This window comes from Chrysochloris asiatica, unplaced genomic scaffold, assembly GCF_000296735.1.
Source record: "Chrysochloris asiatica unplaced genomic scaffold, ChrAsi1.0 scaffold00007, whole genome shotgun sequence".
NCBI classification, from domain to species: Eukaryota; Metazoa; Chordata; class Mammalia; order Afrosoricida; family Chrysochloridae; genus Chrysochloris; species Chrysochloris asiatica.
This window is the reverse complement of record NW_006408525.1, coordinates 11,260,822-11,285,775: the sequence shown is the minus strand read 5'-3', so window position 1 is coordinate 11,285,775 and position 24,954 is coordinate 11,260,822. Positions and strand designations below refer to the sequence as shown.

At 41.4% G+C, this 24,954-nt stretch overlaps 1 protein-coding gene across 1 annotated transcript; it reads right to left on the bottom strand.

Moving 5' to 3' along the window:
* Nucleotides 1–3,259: 3,259 nt before the first annotated feature.
* Nucleotides 3,260–18,078, bottom strand: VEZF1 (vascular endothelial zinc finger 1). The gene is made up of 6 exons (XM_006832398.1): nt 18,014–18,078; nt 11,699–12,393; nt 10,841–10,904; nt 9,554–9,737; nt 7,671–7,802; nt 3,260–4,405 (listed from the first exon to the last, which is right to left on the bottom strand). Exons 1-6 carry the CDS (start codon nt 18,044–18,046, stop codon nt 3,978–3,980), a joined length of 1,536 nt encoding a protein of 511 aa, XP_006832461.1. The 5' UTR covers nt 18,047–18,078; the 3' UTR covers nt 3,260–3,977.
* Nucleotides 18,079–24,954: the final 6,876 nt, after the last annotated feature.

Here is a 24,954-nt window from a genome sequence, read left to right as displayed (position 1 = left end):
CATTTTTTCAGGGTTCTTTAAGAGGAAACAGAAAGGGTACAGGGCAGTGAGGGGAAACTTATGACTACCCCACGCAGATTAGACTGTCTCTCTGTCCGTCCGGTGACTCTTAAGGATGCCACAGGGAAAAGCTTGACCATCCCCTCTACATCCCAAATCCAAGTCTGTTCAGAGAGGCCCAAACTGCAGCTCCTGGAGAAGAGAGGAGACAGATGAGCAGCCAGGGCTGGAAACATTTAACTAGCATCTCAGTGAAATAACACTTCCCGTGTTACCAGACAAAAGCAGGACAAGGGACACTATTCCATCTCAGCTGTTATCACAGTCAACAGGGGGACTAAGGCAATTACCAAAGGAAGTTTTAAAATCCTCAGTTCTCTACAAAAAGATGAGATGTTAACTCTCAAAATGTTTCATTAATTATCAGATTCATCTTTTTTTGCTGTGTGGTGATACTATCACCTGGTTAGTTGTGATATGCACTTAAGCAGCCTCCTTGGAGGTAGTGAGCTATTTCTTAATCACCTTTACACGCCCTTTAGTGCCTAACAATGTCTGGCACATTGTGGGGACTTGGTGACATCTGATTAATTTAGCTGAACACAAATGGGCAGGGGGCTCAGCTTAAAACTTTTCTCAAGAAACTTGGTCCTAGAGCTTCAGAAGAAATGTTCTAAACCCATCTTTCTTTTGGGTGAGGCAGGGACCTCAATCTGTAGCTACTGTGCCCGGGCTTGCCTTCCTGACTTTGAACAAGCTACTTAGTGGGGGTATTTCCTTTTTTGCCGTCTGGTGCCTTTTCACCCTCCCTGTCTCCATGGTATCTTGATACCAAACAGACCTTTGTCCTCTCTCTACCCCAACACTGAGATGTATATACCTGGAGAAGCAGCGCTTCAAAAACTTCGTTATCGTGCACTGATGAAGTCTCTGAGGTATAAAGCAATCCATAACATTTGTGACTGGTTAACTTTAATTTGTCAAAATAAATCTGCAGTATTTTGCATGTTAGTAATACAGTGCTGGTATTGACAGGTAAAATCATCATCATCTGCTTACATAGAAACCTTCATTTAGGAGCACACCTTAGGAGGGAAATGGATATACAATAAAAGGCAAATGCAGGCCAAGCAGCGAGCCCTAGAGCATAACAGGTTGGAAGTCAGATTTGAGGATTATCTAATACAACTGTTTAGCTGCCAATCTGATAAAGGGGAAGCTCAACCAGGTTACAAGCCGAAGGGAAAACGCTCTGCCTTTTCGTAGAAGGGTGGCCGTTGTGCTTTCAACACTTGGTTGAATCAGTTCATCAGCATCAGAACTCAATTCCAGTTCCAAGACACAGGAGAATTTCATTACACAACCTACCTGTACCCCTCTTTCAGTTGCCTGCCCTTACCCTCATTCTGTCATAAACTCTCCCCCTCCCAAAAGAAGACACGACTTGGCTTTATTATTGCAGACAAGCTTCTTAAGTGAATAAAGAATGCATACAAAATAGCATTTTAACTGAAGTCATACAATGAAATCTCACTCCTGTTTATTATACAATGAATTGATAAAGCAATAATTTCTAGTAAATATCTTTTTTTATTTTAAAAGAACTAATACTTTCAGGGTTCTGAAGACCACACTCTAGCCTGGGGCTAGCCTGAGGGTAGGGCCCACACCTGCCCCCACTGAGGACTGCTCACTGGGCCCCTCTGGAGGAAGCCTGGACTGTCTGAATGGTGGAGGAACCAGATTGCCACCCCAGCCAGGGAAAGATGGAAGATCCTAGCAGGCACAGAGCCAGAACCAAGTCCTGAAGCTGCGTGCCTATGTGCCAGGAAATGAGGGCTTCCTCCAAATGTGGCCACTGCCCGCCCAATACAGGCCTCAGCAGGGCCATGTATGGGCCTTCCCTACACGAGTCCTTCCAGTAGTCCACACATAATGCTCCACATATTAAAAACAAACCATCTTTGTACTGTGGATAAGAACAGTTGTAACAAAGTCATAGCTACGTAGTTTTCTCTACATTTTGTTTATTGAGACAAACTAATTAAAAGGCACAAACATAGGGCATGTTTACATGGACATTATAACAAACATATACATTAAAAGTGTAGGAATGTGTTGCCTTCTGCTAAACAGAAAGTTCCTAAGCTTTTATATATACAAAAGTTGTACAATTTAATGTCCTAAAGTACAAAAGATCATTTATAAAATTATTTTACACTAAGTACTATTTATTTTTTTACTATGTAGTTCAACCCCCTAGAACTGTTTTGTATAATGACACACAGATACCTGTCCCTGATGTAGAAGTCTGCCTCAGATGCAGGGTATTTGAATGCTTGAACTGACACAGTGGGGTAGAAACGGAAGTCATCCAGTTTGATAGTCAGTCCTGCAAATAATCTGCAAGATTAACAACTAATTTCCATTTCTCTTAACTGCAAGATTAAAAAAGGAAAACAAACAAAAAACCAAAAACATATTGCAACTTACAAAAGAAATCACAGCGTCTTGGTTTTAGTTACTTTTTTAAAAAACATAATTATTTGTAAAAACATTATTAATGTGTGGCATGATGATGTAAGAGTATCTGTTTCCCTAACTTTTGGTTTCTACTTTGTGTAAAGAGAGAAAACATCCTGCTAAGAAATAAAGAGCACATGTCTCAACGTGTGCAATGGTTGCTGGGTTTCTACAGGGAGGACAGAACAGCTGTCTCCCTAAAACCACCACAAAGCTGATATAAGTGTTTTCTCAAAGGAAAAAAAAAAGTGATGTCCATATTTACAAAGTTGAACAATCTGCACAAATACTTGATTAAGAAACAGAAGGAAAAATTTAAAAATAAAGACACACTCTGCTTGTTCTTAAGGGGCATACTACCTAGTTAGTGGTTAGAATAAAAACTGTATACAATTTAATATAAGACATAAACTCTAGTGAGCAACTAACACATCTGTCCCTGTCGTAACATCAACAGGCGGTGATTGGGAGAGAGAGGGGCATATCACATCCCAGTGCCTCCAGCGTCTTCCAATTTAAAGCAATATATTTCACTGTTTCAGAGCACTCCTGGCTCCTGTGCAGGAGTTCCAATGGCCTCCATTTGTTAGGAGTCTGCCTGTCCGCAAACTTGACTTCTCTGTCATTTGCGGTCCTTTCTTACCAAAACACAATTTTTATATTTTGGTTAGGTTCCTTTTTTTTTTTTTTTTTTTTTTTTTTTTTTTTTGTATTAAAAAAAATTTTTTTTTTTTTTAAAAAGTCAACTACAATGCTATATTCCATCAGGATTATTATGCTGAGCAATATTTACATCTCCAAATATCAGGTCACAATCCCCATTATATGTTGAAGTTAGAATGATAAATTATCATATGCTTTGCATATCAGAGCTGGTATCACCTTTCCCATAGGGAATGCTGCCTGAAATTAACATATTCCCAAAGGTAAAATGCATATTCTCTGAAATGCATTTTATTATGACAATGTATGTATTTATGCATAAAAAACAAATACAAACTATTCTACACTAGCTCTCAATCTGTGGATTTAGAACTTGAGGTTAAAATCAGTCATCCACCTTTTCTAGGGGAGAAGGGCTCTGCTAGTGTTTAGAATAAAATAGTTTCTTGAGATTAGAAACAGCAATGCTGTTTTGGGTTTATTTTTAAGTGGGTTTTATTTTTTTATAATTGGTTTTAATGTTGGCATTTCATTTTGCCAGTTATTACACCTTGCTTAATGCTGTGAGCTAAAAGGAATTTCTGATTAAACTAAAGTGGTCCAATGATAAGTTACATACACATCCTACTTTGAACAATTCCTGCCAAATTGGAGAAAAATGCTACTATACTCTTACTGACTAATGTAATAAAATCTCCCAATTTCATGGTTTACTTTTTGCTTTAATCAACTAAAAATAAACTGCTGGTAAATATTTACTTTAAACTCATGTTTTAACTTTATAATACTGTTTACCAAGGTGGTGATGTAGGCAAAGCTTGGGGCAAGAAAGGCATGCTCTCTACGGGCCTCATTGCTATATTGAGAGGGGCAGCTAATGTCATAGGTGTGGGCAAGTTCATCGGAGAGGTAATCGTGACAGGGTGTGCTATATTCACTGGGGCAGTGACTGGGGTGGGGAGGTTTACTGGGGTAGTGAGAGTTAATGGAGAGGTCATGGACAATGGACTGGTGATGGTGACAGGGTGCCCTATGTTCATTGGGCTAGTTATGTTAACTGCACTTGAAACGTTTACTGGACTTCTCATGCTCATTGCAGCTGCTACTGTGACTGGGTTTGACATAGTCCCAGATGACACAGAGGACGTTATATTGAATGGAGTAGTGAGAGTCACAGGTGTCGTGGCAGCCGTGGAGGTTTGGCACAGGTTAGCAGCTTCTAAAATAAGAAGACAAAAGGGTCTTTAGACTCCCAAAACAGCAAACAAAATTCACAGAGCATTTCTGAACCTGCTACTTTTAATTAAAAAGAACAAACATGTAGTAAATTACAGTTTTCAACCAAGTAGTCACCAGGAATGGAAGAGCCTTGAGTACAAGACTAGGGGCCAGGAATCCCAGTGTGTGGATCTCTTTTATGATGCTATACCTCCTGCAAGAACTTAGGTGACTTATTTAGCTTTGCACTTTTAGTTCCCAGTTCAGATGTACTTACATACCTCACAGTGAAGCTGGGAGGGTCAGTTAACTTCTGCCAGACCCTCTGAGTAGGGGGCAGATACAGAAAGCATGGCTAAGTACTCCATGCAATCCCTCTGCATTCTACACACTCTCCAGTGAAGAGACAACCACCAGCAGGAAACAGAGCTTGTTACACAGAGTAATCAAGAAATCTCATAAGGCAGACTAAACTATCAAAGAGAGGTGGGCAAAGTCAATGACATATAGTCATCCGAAGCCCTCTCCTAGATGAAACCACATTCTGTTTAGGTTGTAAAAATCTGTAATTAGGGATCAAGAAGCAAGCTATATTTATTATCACTGGCTTACTTCAGTCTTAGAAAAACTGTTCTCACTAAATAAACCCATTGTTTCTGGTTGTTTCTTCATGATATTAAGAAAGAAAGAACACTCCTCAGTAGTTTCATGTTCTCCTCTCCACTCCCATTTCCTCTTCTCTTTCTGGCTAACACACAATCACCTATTTAATGCCTAGCATCTTTTAACTGTGCATATTATACACCATCAAACATACCAAGGAGGTTTAACCAGGCAAGGAGACGCTGCTACGAGGGGGGGCCTCTAGTCCATATTAACCAGCAAAGTCTGGGCATTGCCCTCAAAGGGGACACGTTTACCCTATCCTGAAACAAAATGTATCACCACCTGCTGGTTTAAAAAAAAAAAAAAAAAAAGTCTGGAAACAAATAGGTGGGTTGGCTGCAACTTGGCTGTCAGAACAGAGAAATGCATTTTGAGACTAAAGAAGCAGGTCTGCACACTTCAACATAGGATCAAATTACCTCAGGTGGACCCATGTGCAGCAATTCATTTGTCAATATGATGTTAAGTTTGGCACACTCATTATCAAGGATTCTCAAATGTAGTTGATGATCAAAATCATCTATATAGGGAATGTTAAAAAATAAATAAATAAAATTCCCAAGAGATTCAACAATGAAATCTGTATGGGACCTGAGAAATCTGTATTTTGAGAAGCTCCCGAAATGATGATTCAGGTGGAGACCTTGTATCATCTGACTCTAACAGAAATTACTGGTTGCTGTTATTAAGTGCTATCGAGTCAATTCTGACCCATAGTGACCCTGTATAGGGTTTCTGAGGAGCAGCTGGTGAGATTGAACTGCCAACCTTGCAGTTCAAACAGCTTTGCAGTCTGGTGCTTTAACCCACAGCGCCACACCAGGAATTCTAATTACTGGTAGGCCTCGTGTTTAAACAGACATTACTGATTCAAGTTTCTCTCCCTCATGGTGTGAGGTTTACTAATATGAATACAGAGGTTGCTAACATTAGTGGTCATTTCCAGACAGATTCATGCTAAGAATGGGAAGACAATAGCATTTTGTTTTATAGAGTTAGAAGATGAGCTAAACAACTGACTCTTATTGTGCAAGCAAAGTGAAATACAATTGCAAATAGAAAAGTGTCGAAAGAAAAGAGAGCACAAGAGAGAAAACGAACTCACTTTTGAGGTGAGGGTAAACATTGCTAAGGATATGCTCCTTCTGTTTCCATCACAGGAGTTTTCACTCTCCCTGGTGTGCTTGTCTGCCTCTGCCTAACACCACGCCCATCACCTCTGAATTTTCTTTTCAATCTAACAGGTTTTCTTTTTTTGTGTTTTACTATGACCTAACTAAAAACTTTTACTCTTCCTCTTATGGAAAACATTCTCTATAATAGTTTCCACCTCCTACGCAATTATCATAGCATCAAAAAAAAAAAAAAAGTATTTTATCAAAATAATGACAACTCTTCATTTGGAAGCATGGTGACTCCATATAATAAGCCCTGGACTGCAAACCACAAAGTCAGTGGTTCAAGCCCACCAGCTGCTTCTTGGGAGAAAGATGAGGCTTTCTGCTTCCACAAAGATTTACAGCCTAGGAAATCCTATACAGGGTCACTATGAGTGGAAACTAACTCAATGGCACTTAACAACAACAACTTCATTTGGAAAGGAGGAACTAGGAGCACCTGAAGAAGGGTAAAAGTCAAGCTGAACTGCTACATTCCCTTCCTCCAATGATAAGAGATGTTTGAGAAAGTATGCTATTCCTTTATCTTTATCCAAACACAGGATGTTTAGAAGGGGTCAGAAGAAGCTAACAGTTACCATACATTAAAGTAAAAACGGGAAGAAACTACACAGCAAAGAACTACAAAATAGCCCACATGCAGAGGATTCCTTATGAATTTATAATATATTAGTAAGGCATGGCAGAGGTGGGAGAAGAAAGAAGGAATTTAGGAATCTGTCCTGTAGCTGAGGATACACTGACAAAATAATTTGTTTGAAATGGCTACACAACAGACAAGAAGCCAAAGTTACAACTAGTTAAGTTGAAAAGCTATATTGAAAACTTATTCTCCAAATGATTCTTTATGAGACACACAAGAGAAAAGAGCAACCATTCTCAATTTTCCTAACAATTATAGTGGAGTCCCTAACAGCAGAAACACTGAACACGTTAAGCTAATGTCAGCCCCAGTGACTGAGAAGATTTAAGGGTGAAACCAAAAGGCAATTAAGTCAGCACTATAGAGTCCAAAGAGTGTAGTGAATAATACAATGCAGTAAGGAGACTAGAGGAGTAAAAAATCATACAGGAGTAAAATAATGAACTTACATACACACAAGGATGACACTTCACCCACCTCTAAAAGTGGGAATACTGTACGAAAAAAGGAGCTCAGACCTTTGAGCAAAGGAAATGGTCAAATTCATAACAAAAAGTAAATAAATAGAAGCACTGAGAATTTTCACTTTCAAGTAGTAAAAACTTACCTGGAAGCTTTGTTGCCAATAATGAAATTTCACCAGACATTTGCCAGCATATGCTATTTATGTGATTTCATAAAGCCAGATTCCCTAAGCTCTGGTTCTGTACGCTGAGCACCTGCCTACTACAGTAAAACCCTTCTCTAGCTGTACCTCCTCAATGGGAGCCTCATCTTACCTTTCTTCCTGGCTTTGACAGCTTCTTCCCACAGTCTCAGTGTCTCTACCTGCTTCCCTGGCCAACTCGTCACATGCTGTTGTTGCTGCTGCGGCTGCTGCTTCGGGTTGCTGGTCTCTTCACTCATGCATGCTACTCCAAAGACAAACCAGAAATACTACATTTACCTTGAAAAAATATGGTCATTTTTTCAAAGTCCAAAACTAGCTTTGACTCCTCCTGCCTCTGAGATCTTTCTCATTTAACTTGATAGCTCTCACTACAATGCTGCTTGTATTTATATTGGTCTCAACAGATGAGTTAATAAAGTATCTAGAGAGTTAGGGAAATGAACATAAAAGAGAAAAGAGGTTTCTACTATATTAAAAAGCAAGTGTCTTAAAATAGAAGTTAGGGAATATTATTTTGGACTAATTAATATGTTCACCAGAATAGTCAATATATTTGTGTACTTGACAACGATGAGATATACTAAATTTTTTGTCATTAAAGTTTAACAGGAGTCCTAGTGTGGTGCTGTAAGGTAAGCACTGGACTGCTAACAGCAAGGTTGGCAGTTCAGCTCCTCTGAAACCCTATACAGGGTCGCTATGAGTTGGAACTGACTCAATGGCACTTAACAACAACAATGAAGTGGGGAGGAAATCGTAAAAGCAGTAGCCTGGGTAAATGAAACTATTGCACTTCCTCCACAAATTCTGGAGTATTTTATCTTCAATTTCAAATGGATATTAGGTCCTATTTCTCTACAGATTTGGGTTTGAAAAGCAAACTTACTAATAATACTGGTTTCGCCTTTATGGTTACTATTTGTTCCTGTTGTTAAGTGCCATCGAGTCAGTTCCAACTCATAGCAACCCTGTATAAGATTTCCAAGGCTTTTTAAATCTTTGTGGGAGCAGAGAGGCTCATCTTTCTCCCGAGGAGCAGCTGACAGGTTCAAACTGCAGTCCTTGTGATTCACAATCCACTGCTCATCATATGGAGCCACTGCGCTCCCCAAGGTTACTATTAAGGACATGTTATTAACACAATCAGGAGTTAGTAGACATTCATGTAAGAATCTTTCTAACTTTAAATAAAGCAATTTAAATTACCTAGTGCAAGAGTTTCTTTGGCTGGTTTCTGCTGTTTCAATTTTCACACACTTTTATTAAAATTCCACAGAAGTGGCATATCAAAAACGGTTGTTGTTAAGTGCCATCTAGTAGGTTCCTACTCATAGTACCCTGTATAGCGCTTCCAAGGAGCAGCTGGTGAGTTTGAACTGCCAACCTTGAGGTTCAAACCAACCGTGTGGTCGAGTGCTTAGCCTGCAGCACCACACGTGTTGTTGTGGTGAAGTACCATGGAGTTAGCTCCGACTCAGAGTGACCCTGATGAGCTTGAACTGTCGATTGACTTTGCGGTTCAAAGTGACCTCGCAGTCCAGTGCATTAACCCACAGTGCCACACTAGCAGTGGGAAAATTCTGCTCATTTAACTTGGGTATTGGGGTCCTGGTGTGGCACTATAGCATAAGCTCTGGATTGCTAACTGCAAGGTCTGTACTTCAAACCCACTAGCTGCTCCTTGGAAACCCTCTACAGGTCATTATGAGTCAGAACCAACTCGACTACACTGAACAACAACCTGGGTATTATTAACAGTCCAGTACAGTGGAGAGTTTATCAGGGCTATTTGTGTAGGTTCAGGTGAAGCCTATTTCTGATGCTAATAACTTCTCCCATTGATGTGTGTTTGCACACTTCAGTAGCAGAAAAAAACATGTAAAATGAACATACATATATTCCTGAGAGCATCGTGAAAATACACTAAATACATCATTAAACATCTAGTTTTCATCAATTTGAAATGTAAAAACAAATTCTGAAGTCACCTACTTTTATTGATGCCTTGTTTACATGTGTTACAGTTGATACTTTGGCTCTGCCCATGTGTCTTTAAGTGGCTGGTGATGTATGCTGCACTCAGAAGCTTCCCACAGATATTACACGATACCTTGCCTTCATGGCGCACCATGTGTGTACGCAGTCTGTCTTTGGTGGCAAAGGCAGCAGTGCATGTCTGCATGAGGGAGGAAAACTTTTTTTAAATATAGACTATCCTGTTCTACTCATTTTAAAATATGTTATATTCTATGCATTACCCTACCCACGTCAGTAAGCAGACTGAGCAATTTGAATTTTAATTGCATGTGTTACTTAGAATCATAATTGTCAAAACACTTGGTGAATTTTAGATACTCCCATTTTATTGGAGAAAAAAAAATCAACACAGGAAGAGTGCAAAGATGGGAGCTTTTGAGTCAGTTAAAGCTGGGTTTAAATCCAGCTCTACAATTTTACTAAACAGTATAATCTTGAACAAGTTAGTTAACTTCTCTGAATCTGTCTGTTTCTTCATCTGTAACATGGGATCAAGTAATACCTACCTCACAGGATTGCTGCTGAATAAAGAACCTGGCTCAAGGCCTGGCATGAAGCAAGCACTTACTCAATGACCATCAGCTTCCTCCCTTCAGTTGGATTTTTCTTAGATTTCAAATCATTTACTTAATAAAATCAGTCATTGACAAGCTTAACTGAAAGGAGCTAAAAAGGCTTCCAGCAACTAATTAGAATTACTGGTCCCTAAAACAGTCATTTGATTTTAGCAAAACTTCTTAACCTTTTCATTGTCACAACTTAAGTCAAATGAAACCCTTAGCACAGATTTTCAAACCTGAAAATGTCTCAATTCAGCAACAGTAGGCAAAACTTCATTAAGTAATAACATTTGGGAAAGATGAAGATTTTCTCCTATTACAATTAAAACAACCTCAGCCATCAACCCAGAAATTAGTTCAAAGTACTTCAATCTTTTATTAATTTCAAACACATAACGGCCTTTGTAATACTCTTAACTTTTTTCTCTAGTAACAAAAAATCCTGTTGTTCAAGGACAGGGAAATGTACACAAAAACAACACATTTAAATTTTTTAATGATCTTGCCTCACAGAGAGAGAAGCTGTCATTTATATTTTATAAAACTAAAATCCACATGGACCACATTTAATCAAGTCAGTGACTTTAAGGTTAATTCAAGAACTGTGAGATTTGATTGGCTCAGACCTTCTGGATAATGTGCATTAAGTGCTACACTAAGGATAAGTCATTTTAACTCTTACTTGGCATTTGAAGGGTCTTTCTGTTGAATGGACATGTTTTACGTGACAGCTTAAGTGGTCAGGCCTGTGAAAGAGAGAGTTTCAACAGAAGATGTAATGGAATACACACAGAGAAATGCTACTTACTGTGATGCTAACATGATTGGCAGATGTGGGGATACTTTAAAGAAAGCTAGAAGAATTACCAACCCCCCGCCCTTCCTCCAGTACAAACAACTTTCTTACCTCTCTTACCTTAAAAAAAAAAAAAAAAAAGCCGTAGTCCTTTACCTGTTCAATTTCTCTTAGTCAACAGCAAATCATATTAGATCTTGGTTCTTTACAATTACAAAATATCCACATTTTTAGTCCTAACATTTGCCAGAAACAGCTACTGCTATGTAAACTTTAAAAAATAGTTTTAATCAATTAGTACAATATTAGTTCTCAGATTTAAAAAAAAAAAACAAAAAACAAGGGGAAACTATTGCCCTAAAAGTTTTATCAAGCATCTCCAAGGTCATCTCAACTTGCAGGAAAAAAATTCCTTTAATTTTCACAGATAGTCAATTCTCACAACTAGTCACCCAACTGAACTGGAAGCTGGTGGTTTTGCAGTGGTTAAGTGTCCATGTGCCAAATGAAGGCCTAATTCCACCAAGGCAATTCTTAAATGAAGTGATAAATTACATTACTATGTCAACCATACCAAATTGGAATTAGACCTGGAGGTACAATGCTTCTTTATCTATCATCAATCTCCTCTAATAACACAGGCCTGCCCACACCTATTCTCACATAAACCTTCAAGATCACACAGAACGAAATCTCAAGTTTTACTGTTACCACAATTTAAAAACACAAAGCAAAATGCAGTACCTCGAGAAGCCTTTCCCACAAACACTGCAAGTATAGGGTTTGGTGATGCCTCCTTCATGAGACCTCACATGGTAAGTCATCCGGTCCTTCCTCTTGAAGCGCTGATGACAAATAGGGCACTCGAAAGGCTTTTCGTCCGAATGAGAGAGCTTATGCCGATTGAGATGGTACACGTCTCGGAAGGCCTTCCCACACATCTCACAAGCATGGTTCTTCTTGACAGGCTTGCTGGGTTTCTTAACAGACTGGGTCACAGGCATAGCTGTAGTGCTCGCACTGCTGCTGGGATTAGTGCCCGAGGAAGATGTAGTGACTGTTGACAAGATGCCTGCAATGGTTGACACCAATGAAGTTCGGCTGCTGTCCCCAGCGATGGTGGAGATAAGGGGAACCACTGTGGTGGGGGTTTTCTTTGACCTGGACACCAACTTGATCCCTGTATGGCAGGACTCGTGGCGCCTCAAGTGATAGCTGTCCCTGAAAGCTTTACTGCAGTAAGTGCACACAAATGAAGTTTTGGGTTTTTCCTTTTTAATCCCAATGGCATCCTTTAATGTTTCTGGTGCAGCCTGAGGTTTCTGAGTTATTGGTATTGGAAGCAATGGTTTCTGATCAGGGGGCTCCACAGCAGAGCTCAGGAGGGGAAGCAAGCTGTTCTGTGCTGCCTGCTGTTGGTGATGGGAGGCTTCATGGGCCTAAAACCAAACATTTACACTTCAGAAACTCAGCCTCTCACAATGACTTTCAAAATTCAACACGCTCCAGACAATGGAGACCAGAGGAAACAGTCAAAGAGCCTGGACGCTACCTCTGTGCAGCAGAGATCCAGCAAGCACCTAGTTACTCTCATCGCTCCTAGGACAAAGCATTGGAAATCACTGGGCAGACACAAAACTTGTTTGACAATGATCTTGCTTTCAATTAGCAGAACTACACAACACTCTGGTTCATAAGGGACATTGCAGCTGATGAAATCAGTGTGCATGAGTCAGTCAGTGCTGAAACCAAGTATAAGTAACTTGTCCAAATAATGACATTCCAGACGTACTGTTAAGTATTTAACAGTACCTTACTGCAGTAACACACAGACATACATACAATGACATCATGATCTACTTGTCATTACCTGGGAAAGGTACCAGGCTCTCTCTTAATATCAGAAAATTCTTAGTGTTAAGTGATGAAAGGAATCAAGTGTTCTGAATACATAAGTTGGTTGTTATGTTTCCTTTTAGGGTTTTCACTTAACTCTTCTAAAAGATATGGTTGACGTGAAACATGCTATTAATTGACCTGGAAGACATATACGAAGGCAGCCCATAGCAAAACACCTGTCAATTGTTTCTCAGTTCATTTAACCCTAGAAGTCTGTTTCCTTTTAGCAACATTAGTTGTTCAAGCCCTAAACACTCAAAGACAGACTAATAAGGGGGGGAAAAAAAACCTCACAAAGCTATAAATATTTAAAATTCCTTCATGTTCATCTTCTTGCAGTAGTTGTAGGTTTTGTTAAACTATTAGACATTTGTTCTGTTATAATGTGCTTTTCCACTCCAAAACTGGGTGAAATTTTTATTGAGTTGTACTGAAACCAAAATTTCATCATGGTTGAAGTACTTGGTATTTTTGAGTAGTTATACTTCTTGGATTTGATTCTTTCAAAATTCTCCATATTGAAAAACATTTTAGGAAATGATGGAAAACATTCCTGAAATACAGGCAGGTTACTAAAGAGATCTGCTTCTAAGGATGTCTTTAAGTTGAATCTGTAAGTCAGTTGGAACAGGTGCATACAGTTCATTTCAGTGCAAGAAAGGAGCCCTGGAGGCACTTTAGAATAGGCACTGAACAGCTAACCTCAAGGTCCACAATTCAAAACCACCAGCCACTCTAAAGATGAGGCTTTCTGCTCCCGTAAAAATTTTAAATCTTGGAAATAAGATTGCTACGAGTCAGAATGAGCTCAATGACATTTAGTTTGATTTGGTTTTAGTACAAGAAAAGGAGCACTGTGGCACTGTGAGTTAGGTATTGGGCTGCTAACCACAAGTATAACAGTTCAAACTCCTCAGGAGAAAGATGAGGCTGTCTTGCATGCCCTCTGTAGTCAGAATTGACTAGATGGCAGTGGGTTGGGTTTGGTTTAGTGCAAGAAAGGATGCAAGTGGCACAGTAGTCAGCAAAACCAAAAGGTCAGCAGTTTGACCCCTCTGGTCACTCCTTAGGAAAAAGATGAAGCTGCCTGTTCCTATAAATTTACAACCTCAGAAGCCCTATAGAACAGTTTCAACCTGTTCTATAGGATCGCTGAACTAGAATTGACTCCATTGCAATGGGTTTTTGGTTTTAGTGAAACAAAAGGCTTTTTCATGATGTAAAACCTGCAAGTGCAGCAAGTGAAAGAGACTGTAATGAAGAATCTGCTGCAAGCAGGGGTTAGGTTATTCATTTTAAAGTGAAGGCAAATTTACATAACCTTAAAGGCACAAGTTGTTCATAAGTTGGACATTCATAATCTAGGGAAATACTGCAGTTCTTCCTAATAATGCTGTTTTTTACCAACATTATTCCTGAAGCTCTTAACAGTGAACACAAAATGCTTAGCTTGAGTTTAAAGGAGTATGCACTCAGAGATAAGAGCTCCAAATTATTTTAAGTGAACAATGTTCTAAGAGAGGCCTTCCCAGCATCTTAGACACTTTTAGATACCCACTCACTTCTCACTCTCTAATCACAACTTCTAGAGCTAACTTGATTAAGGACAGAAAAACACAGGGACACACAGACACACGAGAGCTCCCTAAGGATAAAAACATTTACCACGAATTGACTGATTTGAGTATTTACCACACACCGGTCATGTTTATTTGGTAACAGCACAACAGCTAAGTTCAAAACTGGTTGTTCAGTGCTTTCGAGTCGGTTCCGACTCACAACAACCCCTGTATACGGTTTCCAAGAAGTGGCTGGTGGGGTTGAACCACCAACCTTGCTGTTAGCAATCTAATGCTTACCCTCCAGTGCCACACCAGGACTCCAGTCTACAACTAGTCTCCCTCAAATGATTAGGTGGTGTGGTATACAGTAATCAGTTTCAATGATACAGTTTTTATTTCATCTTCGAGTCCTGGAATCACTCTCAAAAACTGGTTATTTAAGAATGTCTTTCTGGGATTAATGACCAGACTGAATTACAGTCCACTTTTAATTTCTTTATGGAACTCCTGTAACTGTCAGTGTCCACTCAAATGACAGGAGAAACCTGACAAAATTTGAACTATAATCTTATCTCTTTTCCACCCTAGCTGCAGGATAGTCAAGTTTCCATATAGTATACAAATGATTAACAGCTGAAGATAGCTCAAGATACACAATTTCAAAGGCTAACAAATCAGATAATAGTGAATGCAAATCTTCTGGACAAAGTTCAAGACTTTGTTAGTGTTTAGACGTAATTTTCAATTCTAAACAACCATTAGTGCAATGGAAACTAAAAGTACTTAGTGCTACTTTACCAATTCAGATGTCTGTGGCAACATCAAGTATTCTTATAGTACTGCTGACCCTCAGTCTCACACAAGGGTCATATACCAAGTTTCTGCTTTTTGAGTGAAATGCCTTCACCACTACAGGAATCACTCCCTGAGGAGTCCTACAACCCCACACTTCTACATAAAGCCTTCAAAGAGGGGAATTAGGTTTTTCCAACTTGTTCTCTAGGGGGGCAGAGAATAAAGTAACAGCCACAGCCTGCCTTCAATAAAGTAATCTATTTTTAAAATATAACTTCTAGGTAGGCTTTTATTTGATTAGCATTATCAATTCAGAGTTTTAATCATCTCCCATTTCTTTCAACTGCAAGGTTTTTTAACCCTGCCCAAGCTTTCTTTTTTCTGCACCGGTGAAAAACAAATGTTATTTCATCACCCAGGGTGGTAGAATATGGCACCATGAAATCTCCAGTGCCAGAGGGTAAAAGATTTTGAACTCAAACAAATTAGCATTGGTGAGTCATATCTTGAATGTCTTGTTAGGAGAATCATCCATCAAACACTTTAACAGCTATGGCTTTCACTTTCCACCAGGTTATCTGGAAAGCAAGCAGGTGTTAAATTGTTTTAAAACATAAATTCAATAGGATGCTTGAGGAAACAAACAAGAGAGTCTAACTCTCCATTTCCCCAGTGAAACTTAGGTAAAATTGTAACTGATTAAAGTCTATTCATACCTTTCTATAGAAAAGGCTGAAACAGTTTCCTCACCCATTCAACTGCCCTTGTTTGTAAATGATAAAATTTCCAACAAATTTCACTGCACGCAATGCCAAGCTTAGGATCAAATACTAGTTGTCACACTTTGCCATTAGGGTAAAAAATATAATGATACAACATAGTCTAATTTAAAAACTGATCAATAAATGCTTGGCATTTATTTTATTCAGGGAAAGAATTTTTAAAAAGGGATTTCAAAAGACGTTTTCATTTACCTTTCCAAAGATTTACTATGGGGTTCTCGTTTATATTAAAACTCTTTTTTCTGATCTCCATTAAGTTTATAAACATCAGGTTTAATATGGAAATCTAAAACATACATCCTAAGAAAATCACTTCAGAGGGTCATTAATCCATATTTTAAAAAATGATCATTTTAAAGCTTTTTAAAAAGAGGGCAGTTGCCACCTTTTACACCAACCTGGATGCCAGTTAGTTATGTATCATTCCTTCTCCGATGCATTTTAAGTTGATTTATCACATTATTATCAAGCTCACTAAAGCATAAAAAAATAATACCAGATCAGAATGAGAAAAGAATAAAGTTCATGAGTTCCATAATTTTGGATATCTTCAATTTTAGGAAGTCTGAATATACTTTAACAAACTACATAAAAATAATCTTCATTAGAAAAAATATGCTTTCAAACATTAAAATCAGTCTACAAAATAGGTAGTGTTTGAAGTCTCCAATCCCCTATGTTAACTCCACTGTGATGAGTCCAGTAGCTGGGAGAACCATTTTTTGGAAATTGTGCATCCGTTCCTGGTCGGTTCGTTATGGCCTCAAGCGCCAAACTACGTGTTTGGGGTTTCACGAAGTTAATCAAAGGAGGAAAATAACCCAGAGGGCGAAACGAACGCAGTGACGAGCTTCCTAACCTCCTCCGGTTCGGAAGTTTCCCTGTGAGCTCATCACTACTGCCCACTAGGCGCTTCGTTTGCAAACAGAAACCAATCAGGGAAAAAAGTGAGTTCTAGCCCAAGTCTTCCAAACGGAGGGTCCTTCACCTAAAATAGGCGGGCAAGAGGATTGCCAACATACCGGTTACCGTCACTTTCAACTTTCTTGCAAAAATCGAACACAAACCACCGTCTGGAGCTTTGTAAGCGGACTTTCTTTGCTCGCTCCAGTCAGTCTCCCCAATTTGCAATTTGGTTGGAGAAAACGTCCGAGGTGGGACAGGAGAGCAAAGCGCTGCAGGAGACGTCGGGTCTCCTGGAGCCCCCCCCCCCCAGCGCCCCCCCTCCCGCCCCGGTCCTGCCGGGGGATTCCCCGGGCTGAATGGGACAGCGGGAGAGCTGGACAGAGGGAAAGGGTGTCAGCTGCCTAGGCTCCGCTGAGGTTTGGAAAAGAAAAATGGAAATCCAATGAAAAAGTTTGGGGAAGGGATACACACAACACACCCAAACTGCGTAAACACCAAGAGGGGCGGCGGAAAGGGGGAGTGGCGGGGAACCCAGGGATACCCGCTATTCGCAGGGAGGGATGGTGGGGTGTCAGAAAGTCAACAACAACAAAAAACCCAAAAGGAGAGGAGAGGGAGGTGAAAGAGGAAGGAAAGCTAAAGATGGATGAACTACAGTGGGGGAAGGAGGAAGACTCAGAGTAGGGCCCGGGGACCCCGCGCCCCACAGTGCGGTCCTGGGCTGGACGCGCCGTGGCCGAGTGGCCCGCGCTATCCAGCGGCCCGGCGCCCTCCTTTCTCCTGGGCCGCGGGTGGTGACAGCGACCGGCCTCCTCCCTTCCGCTTCGGAGCGGGAGGGCAGGGTGTGTGTGTGTGTGTGTGCGTGTGTATGCTGGGGGGGCCCCGGGGCTCACCCCGCGGCCTGCTCTCTCCCCCGCACCCCTTGAGGCCGCCTCCTTTCACCTCAGCAGCAGCCCCGCTCCTCCGGAGCGGGCGGGCGGAAAAACAAAGGGGGATTAAGGCCGGGCCGGAGAGCGGAGCCGGGAGGGAGGGGAGGAGGAGCGCCCTCCCGCACGCCAGCCCGGGGCCCGGCCCCCCTGTCCCCCCCCGCGCCCCCCCGGGGGGGCCCCCAGTACCTGGAACAGGAACGCGGTCCAGTTGGCCTCCATGGCTGCGGCGGCCGACCCCCCTCCTCCCCACTCCCCCCCGCACGGGGCGCCTCCTCAGCCGGAGGAGGCGACAACAAAGCGGCGGCGGCGGCGGCGGCAGCGGCAGCGGCGGCTCCTCAACATGGCAGCGCCGAGCGCGGCCACTTCCGGTAACCTCCGGGACGCACCACCGCGGCGGCGAGCGCGGGCGGGGGGGGAGCCCCGGCCCGGCCGCCGCCGCCCCCAGTTACACGGACCCCTTCTGGGCGTCACCGCTGCCGGCTCGCCTCCTCGAAGCTCAGCCAGTGCTCGCGGGCGGTGGGGTCAGGGCCCCCGCGGGGGGGCTGGGGTGGGGCTGGGGGCGGGGATGGGCCGCGGCGTCCCCCCCCGCGGGGGTGTGTGGTGCTGCGGTCCGTGGCTCAGGCTGCTGGAGCAGGGGGAGCTCGGGAGAGAAGATGGAGGACGCCAGGGTCTGGCGCTGGCCCGCTGGGCACAGCCGGGCCGCTTCCCGTGACTCAGACTGTGCCCGGCAGCGTCGCGTCCCTCAGCGGAAGGCACAGGCCACGGCGGTCACCGGCTCTCCAGTCCCTTCTGCACAGGATATCCCCCAGCTCCAAATTGGGGGAACCACCTTGGACTTGTCTCTCCCCTCCACGCTCTCGCTGTGTCATGTATCTCCCACTGAGTGGCCTTCCAGTACAAGCGGGGAATCCCACTGGGGTGCAACCTCAGCTCATCCGAGTGTCAAGGGAACACTTCCCACGCAGAAAGATGTCATTACTGGGTTATTCTTGGGTGAAGGACTGAGCTTCCCCATCCTACTTCACTCTATTGTGAAATTCCACCGAACACCGCCTCCCCCTCCAAAAAAAGGACAACACATAGACACACATTAAAAAGAAATGAGAGAGTATAGGCAATTTTAGTTTTTTAGTAGTCAGCTTCCTTCACCCCTTTTGGTTGGCCAGCGTCAGGGGATATCACTGAGGTGGTTCCAGCCTTTGTTTGCAGTTCCAAGTCTCCAGTGTCACTGAAATGTATGTAGTAGTCTTTGCTACTGGAATTCTGTAGATGAGCCTCTATGTATATGAGTCCTGAATGGTTTTTTATCCTTACATAGAGGGAGCTACTGGGAGTATCAGAGACAAGCTATTATTAAACAAGTGTCTCCAGTCCAAGAAGTCTCCTGTGGCAGGAAATGAGGGGGCAGGTTGTATCAGTGATATTTTTATAAACTCTGGTTTAAGAAAAATTTCCTCGAATGGCCACATTGTTTCTAAACTTCAACATCTTTTATAACCAACTATCTCATCCTCTCCCATTCTTTCCTTTCTCAACACATTCTAATCAAGGTCACAATCTCTATAGTTTCTTCCATACAAACACATCATAAAAATGGTTGCAAAATCATATTTACTGATAATAGAAATTTAAGAGGTATATATACTAATTTGACAGTCCATGTTTCCTTTTCACTATACATGTACACCCCTCGAATGGCCCCTATGGTGTTGTTGTTACTTGCCAATGAGTCTGTTTCAACTCATAGCAACCCTGTATAGGGTTTCCAAGGAGCAGTTGGTGGATTTGAACTGGTGAGAAACCCAGTGCTTATCTTACAGTTATATCATATAAACGCCTGTCCTAGTCTCTTATAAGGAGCTCTGGTAGCGTAGTGGTTAGGAGTCGGGCTGCGGACCTCAAGGTCAGCAGAACCTCAAGGTCAGTAGTTCAAAACTACCAGCTGCTGCACAGGAGAAAGATGGGGCTTTCTGCTTCCATAAAGATTTACAGCCTCGGAAACCCTATGAGGGATTGTTATGAGTTGTAACCGACTCCACAGCACACAACCAATCACTTATGGAAATTTAAAAAAATGTTTCAGAAAGTCTAAGTTTATACAGTCCTGCATTATGAGGACATGAAAATGTAAACCAAATCTAGGTAAACCAAACCCTTCACGTTCTTTATTTTCATTCAATGGATACACCTGTCTGCTTCTTAGCAGCCGTAACACATTCTACTCAGGGGCTCTCTATAGTTCATCTCCTCAGTCTTCCTCTTCCCTTGTATATTCCATCCTTAACTACTTGCCTTTCAAATTGTGAAAATGAAGCTTCAATAGTACGAAAACCGAGTACTTGATGAAGGCCAATAACAATACTGCTGGACTCTCCTGAGCTTCTAATCCTGGGTCTTAAAACCCTGCCCCATCAATCTTTCTTACAGCACCTCTGGGGAGGGGTTTCCACACTAACAGGAAGTAGAGGTCAGGGGAAAACACCAATTCTCATTACTGAAAAGTTTGATTTCATAAGTATCCTCTTTTATTAAGGAAAATGGCTAGTTTTATCATTATCCAGAAGACAAAACCAGAATTCCTGATTGCTTCCCAAAGCCTTCCCTTAAAAAAAAAAACAAAAAAACACAACCACTTTTAAAAATCAGTGGCATTTTAAACAGAGGAAAAAAACCGCAACTTTAGCAAAAGTGTTCAAGATAATCAAATACGATGAAATCAGTCACATTAGACTCTATCCATTGTTGTCATTAAGTTGAATCAGTTCAATTCTTGAGAAGCAGTTGCTGAGCTTGAATCGCCAAACTTGCCGTTCAAACAGCTTTGCAGTCTGGTGCATTAGCCCAGAGCGCCACACCAGGAATTCTTAGGACAACAAGCAAAACAAGCCCATTGAAAGCCAGCTTCCACAGACCATACTGGTGGGGTGGAGGTGGTCCTGTCCAAAGACTACCCAAGTCTAAAACAGTACATTTATCTTGATTATTATAACAAGTCCCAGTGAGTGAATCAAGTAAGTTACCTTCAGATAAGGTGAATACTTGAAATATTGGGTGACTAAGTGAAAAATATGGTGCTCCTCTGGTGTGGTGCCATGGAGTCGATTCCAACTCATAGCGGCCCTGTATATGGTTTCCAAGGCCGTAAATCTTTACAGGAGCAGATAGCCTCACCTTTCTCCTAAGGAACAGCTGGTAGGTGGCAGCCTCTCATAACCACTATGCTGTCAGAACTCCTGTATAGTACCCCCTCTTATCCACCTAAATATAACCTAGATCACCTGCTTTTGCATTTTGTTCAGGTTTCTGTCTCCCCCCACCAGCAACCCCACCTTCTCCCCGACTTCCCAGTTGTATAACCTGTCAATAAACTACTCTTGGCCTCTGTTTCCTCATCTGGAAAATGAAGATGCAATACCTACTTCACAGGGGTGACTTGAGAAATGTATGTAAAATGCTTAGACTATTTGTGGCACTGGGGGTTAATGTACTGGACTGCAAAGTCAGTTTGAACCGCAAGGTTGGTGGTTCAAGCTTACCAGTTACTCCTCAGAAACCCTATACACTTAACAAGTTTTAAGCACATATTTTTATTGGTGCTATTTAGCATTTCTAAACTAACTTTGGGAGTGAGAACTCTTAATAGTTCAGAATCAATTAATTACTCCTCTCATTTTCTCCCAGTGACAGGTTTCCCTCCTCCCCCACCTTTGCACTCCACTCCTTCAAAGAGTTCTAGGGTAAATGTCCTAAGGACTAAAGACACATGACAAAGGAAGATGCCTATTAAGATCTGCTTTTCTAAAGACAACTTTCAGCAAACATAAGAAAGCAACAGGATATTTCCTTCCTGTTCTGGAAAGGCTTTTAAAGTCCTGAGTACATTAAGGATTTGTATTATAACTCTTAGAATCCCAGCAACAGAGAATGCCTTAGCAGAATCTATTACCTACCCCAGGTGGTGGTGGTGGTTGTTAAGTGCCACAGAGTCGGTTCATATCCATAGAGACCAAGGAGCAGCTGATGAACTTGAATCAACAACCTTGCAGTTCAAATGAACCTTGCAGTCCAGCGCATTAACCACACCAGGAGTTCCCAGGTAAGAATGCTTAACAAACCAAAAACAAATAGAATCCAAACTTTCAGTGTTGTTGTTAAGAGCTATCAAGTTGATTATGACCATCACCAATCCCATATAGGGTTTCCAAGGAATAGCTGGTATGTTCGAACCTTTGACCTTGTGGTTAGCAGTTTAGTGCTTATCCTACAGTGCCACACTAAGACGCCAAACTTTCAGTAGAGAATAACTAATTAGAAGTTTAAAAAAACCCAAAATTAATAATAAACCTACCAGTAATAACTCTGGTAGCGTAGTGGTTACAAATCGGGCTGTGAACCGCAAGGTCAGCAGTTCGAAACTACCAGCTGGTCTGCAGGAGAAAGATGAGGCTTTTTGCTCCCGTAAAGATTTACAGCCTCGGAAACCCTGTTCAGGGTCGCTATGGGTCGGAACCGACTAGATGGCACTTACCAACAACAATAACTAAGAATATACTATTTAGAAATACCAGAAAGCACTGGTCAAAGAGAAATAATAGTTCTTCAATAAAATCACCAGTGCAATAGGAGCAGGAAAGGTAGCACTGTTTACCAGACCAAAGTGAACAAGAACCAAAAGGCTTTGGTGAGGAAAGCAGAAGTAATCTCCCCCTCCCTCCACACTGCTCCTGAGCTCAATAACCACACTAAGGGCTTCAGCCACTTGCCTGTGGCCCATGTGGTCAGAAGTTGGGTTTGTGTTTCAATACTACCACCTAAAGTTTCATCATTACTTATTTCTGTTTTAACTGGCAAGGTAGGAAGAGGAAACAAGAATTTATTTTCCTGACTAGAACACAGTCATAGAAGCCAAAAGGATAGGGAACAAACCTACCCATTTTCCTAGTAAACATTGAGTTCAGTTGACAGCTGATGATTTTTAAACACTGTTGTTTCTAAGGGTCACACACCCAAGACTCCAAAAATGAGTCCAAAGCCACAAAAACATACTTATCACCTTAATTCTTCTTGAAAGGAGGTGCCAAAAATCAATCTTAAATCTACCAGTTTTATCTATACCGTATTTGAAAGAAATAATAATTTTCGTTTTCCTGAATGGATGGCAGAGGAAGACATCCAACTAGTAAACAGAAAGCATAGTCCAAAAGAAGGAAAGAAACTTAGACCAGTAAAACATAAACCAAGTAAGAAAAGAAACTCACTACAACTGGAAAACATATTGTAAGCATCAACACTTCTCCTCTGGACACCTGTTTCTTAACTGTCCTCAGATGCCCCAGGTCCATTCAGGGTAATAGCTGAGCTTGACAAAAGTTGGTACTTTATAACTCACAAACTTGGTGGGCTTGAACAAAACCACAAAGTTACTTTAATACAGAGGTAAAACTCTTTTCAGTGTCTAAAACCTCCACCCCAAATGCATTGCACTACATTCAGTCCCCCACTTACAATGGAATGGGGTTATGTTTTAACAATCTGTAGTTGTCAGTCTGGTGAAATCAAATATCCTTTTATTGAAAATTTTCATAGCCTGCCATGTTTTGAACATTAAATCATAACACTGAACATCTTTTGAGTGGACATCTTGTGAGTAGCATCCGCAAATTACAAACTGCAACACTGTACATAGTACATATTACTAAACGGCTTTAAGAGCAGTTCTCTGTAAATCCAATATGTCCTATGTCAGTGACTACCTGTAGTTAGAAGAGGGACAAACACTTAAACAGTGCCACCCATCTTCATTACCAGAAAAACTCAAATTGCTCTTCATGTACAAAACAGAAGATATTACCACTTGTTAATGTCTGCTCAAATGTTCTTGTGAAAAAGGTGAGGCAAACAAAAACAAAGATATGTCAAGTAAATACTCCTTTCCCTAACTTCCAATAGAAACACCTCTTAAGTTCTTCTTCATAATAGATTTGGGGATAGTAGAGTTCAGGAGGATCCTATTTCTCAGAAGTCTCCAAAGAATTAGCATATTAATAGCAGATTTTATGGCTCTCCCTTCTACTGGCCTAGGTTTTTTTAAAAAAGGCCTTGTTGGGTCCTTTTAATCTTCAACCCAGAACCTTCTCCCTCAACCCGCTTCTGTTCTTGACAGTGAAGGAAACAATGCAACAGGTGTTGAGGAACCTATGCAGTATGTTCCCTGGTAAGGGAAGTGAACAGTGATAATCTAAGATACTGATGTGTGACATCACAAGACTAGATACACTTAAGCTTTGGAAGGCTGCACCACTTCCCCAAACAATGCCAATTGATGGCAACACAAGGCCAAGCGTAAATCTGGCAAAGGGAGAGAAAATTCACCCTTTAAAAGGATGCTTCTTGATAAGGAGTTGTCTTTACCAGAAACTGCCAAAAGTTCTACATTCAACTGTCTGGTCTAGGCATAAAAACAGGTGCAGGGGCCTGGTGAGCTGGTTGTGAAAGCTCTAAACAGAGACAGCAAGCTATACTTCGATTTAATTTAAGTTGTGATACATCAAACTTACCTACTATCCACAATTATTATTTTAAGTACCTCATTTCATTGCCTAAGCAGTGGCAGCAAGCTATCTGCTAGACCTGAAGGAAAGGGGCCAGAATTCCTAGAGGGCAGGATAGATTTTGATGAGAACTTAAAGTACAAAGGGAAGATAGGTGTCTAACAGGTAAGGCTCTACTTAACTAGCTGATGGGAAGTTAATTAGCCTTCTACCCCCAGGGCTTTGACCCTGCTCTCCCCTTGGCTGGCTTTTACTGATTGTACTTAAGTCCAAACCCTTTATCTCCTATCTGTTTCTGCTAATATCGCCAGTTTTTCCCAAACCCCCACCTCTCCTCTTACTTTCTCCCCTTTCTTTTAGTATTGAATGCTTAGATAGCAAATAGTCAACCCAGGGCAGTGAAAATGTTTCCTGAGCACCTAGTATAAGCAAAGCCCAGAACTAAGCATTGTAGGGGTACAAATACATTGTTTTTGCTTTGCAATTTAGATGGAAAGGCAAAATATGCTTATTCTGACATATGTTCAAACTAACTTATTAAAACTAGATTTATGTCACCAAATACAAACAAAAAAC

Excerpts from the sequence above, each read along its gene's own strand:
- VEZF1 (XM_006832398.1), bottom strand. The coding sequence starts at position 18,046 with ATGGAGGCCAACTGGACCGCGTTCCTGTTCCAG. Across the intron at positions 12,394-18,013 it reads GGACCGCGTTCCTGTTCCAG|GCCCATGAAGCCTCCCATCA; the intron begins GTACTGGGGGCC and ends GTTTGGTTTTAG. Across the intron at positions 7,803-9,553 it reads TAAACAAGGCATCAATAAAA|CATGCATGAGTGAAGAGACC; the intron begins GTAGGTGACTTC and ends TCTTTGGAGTAG.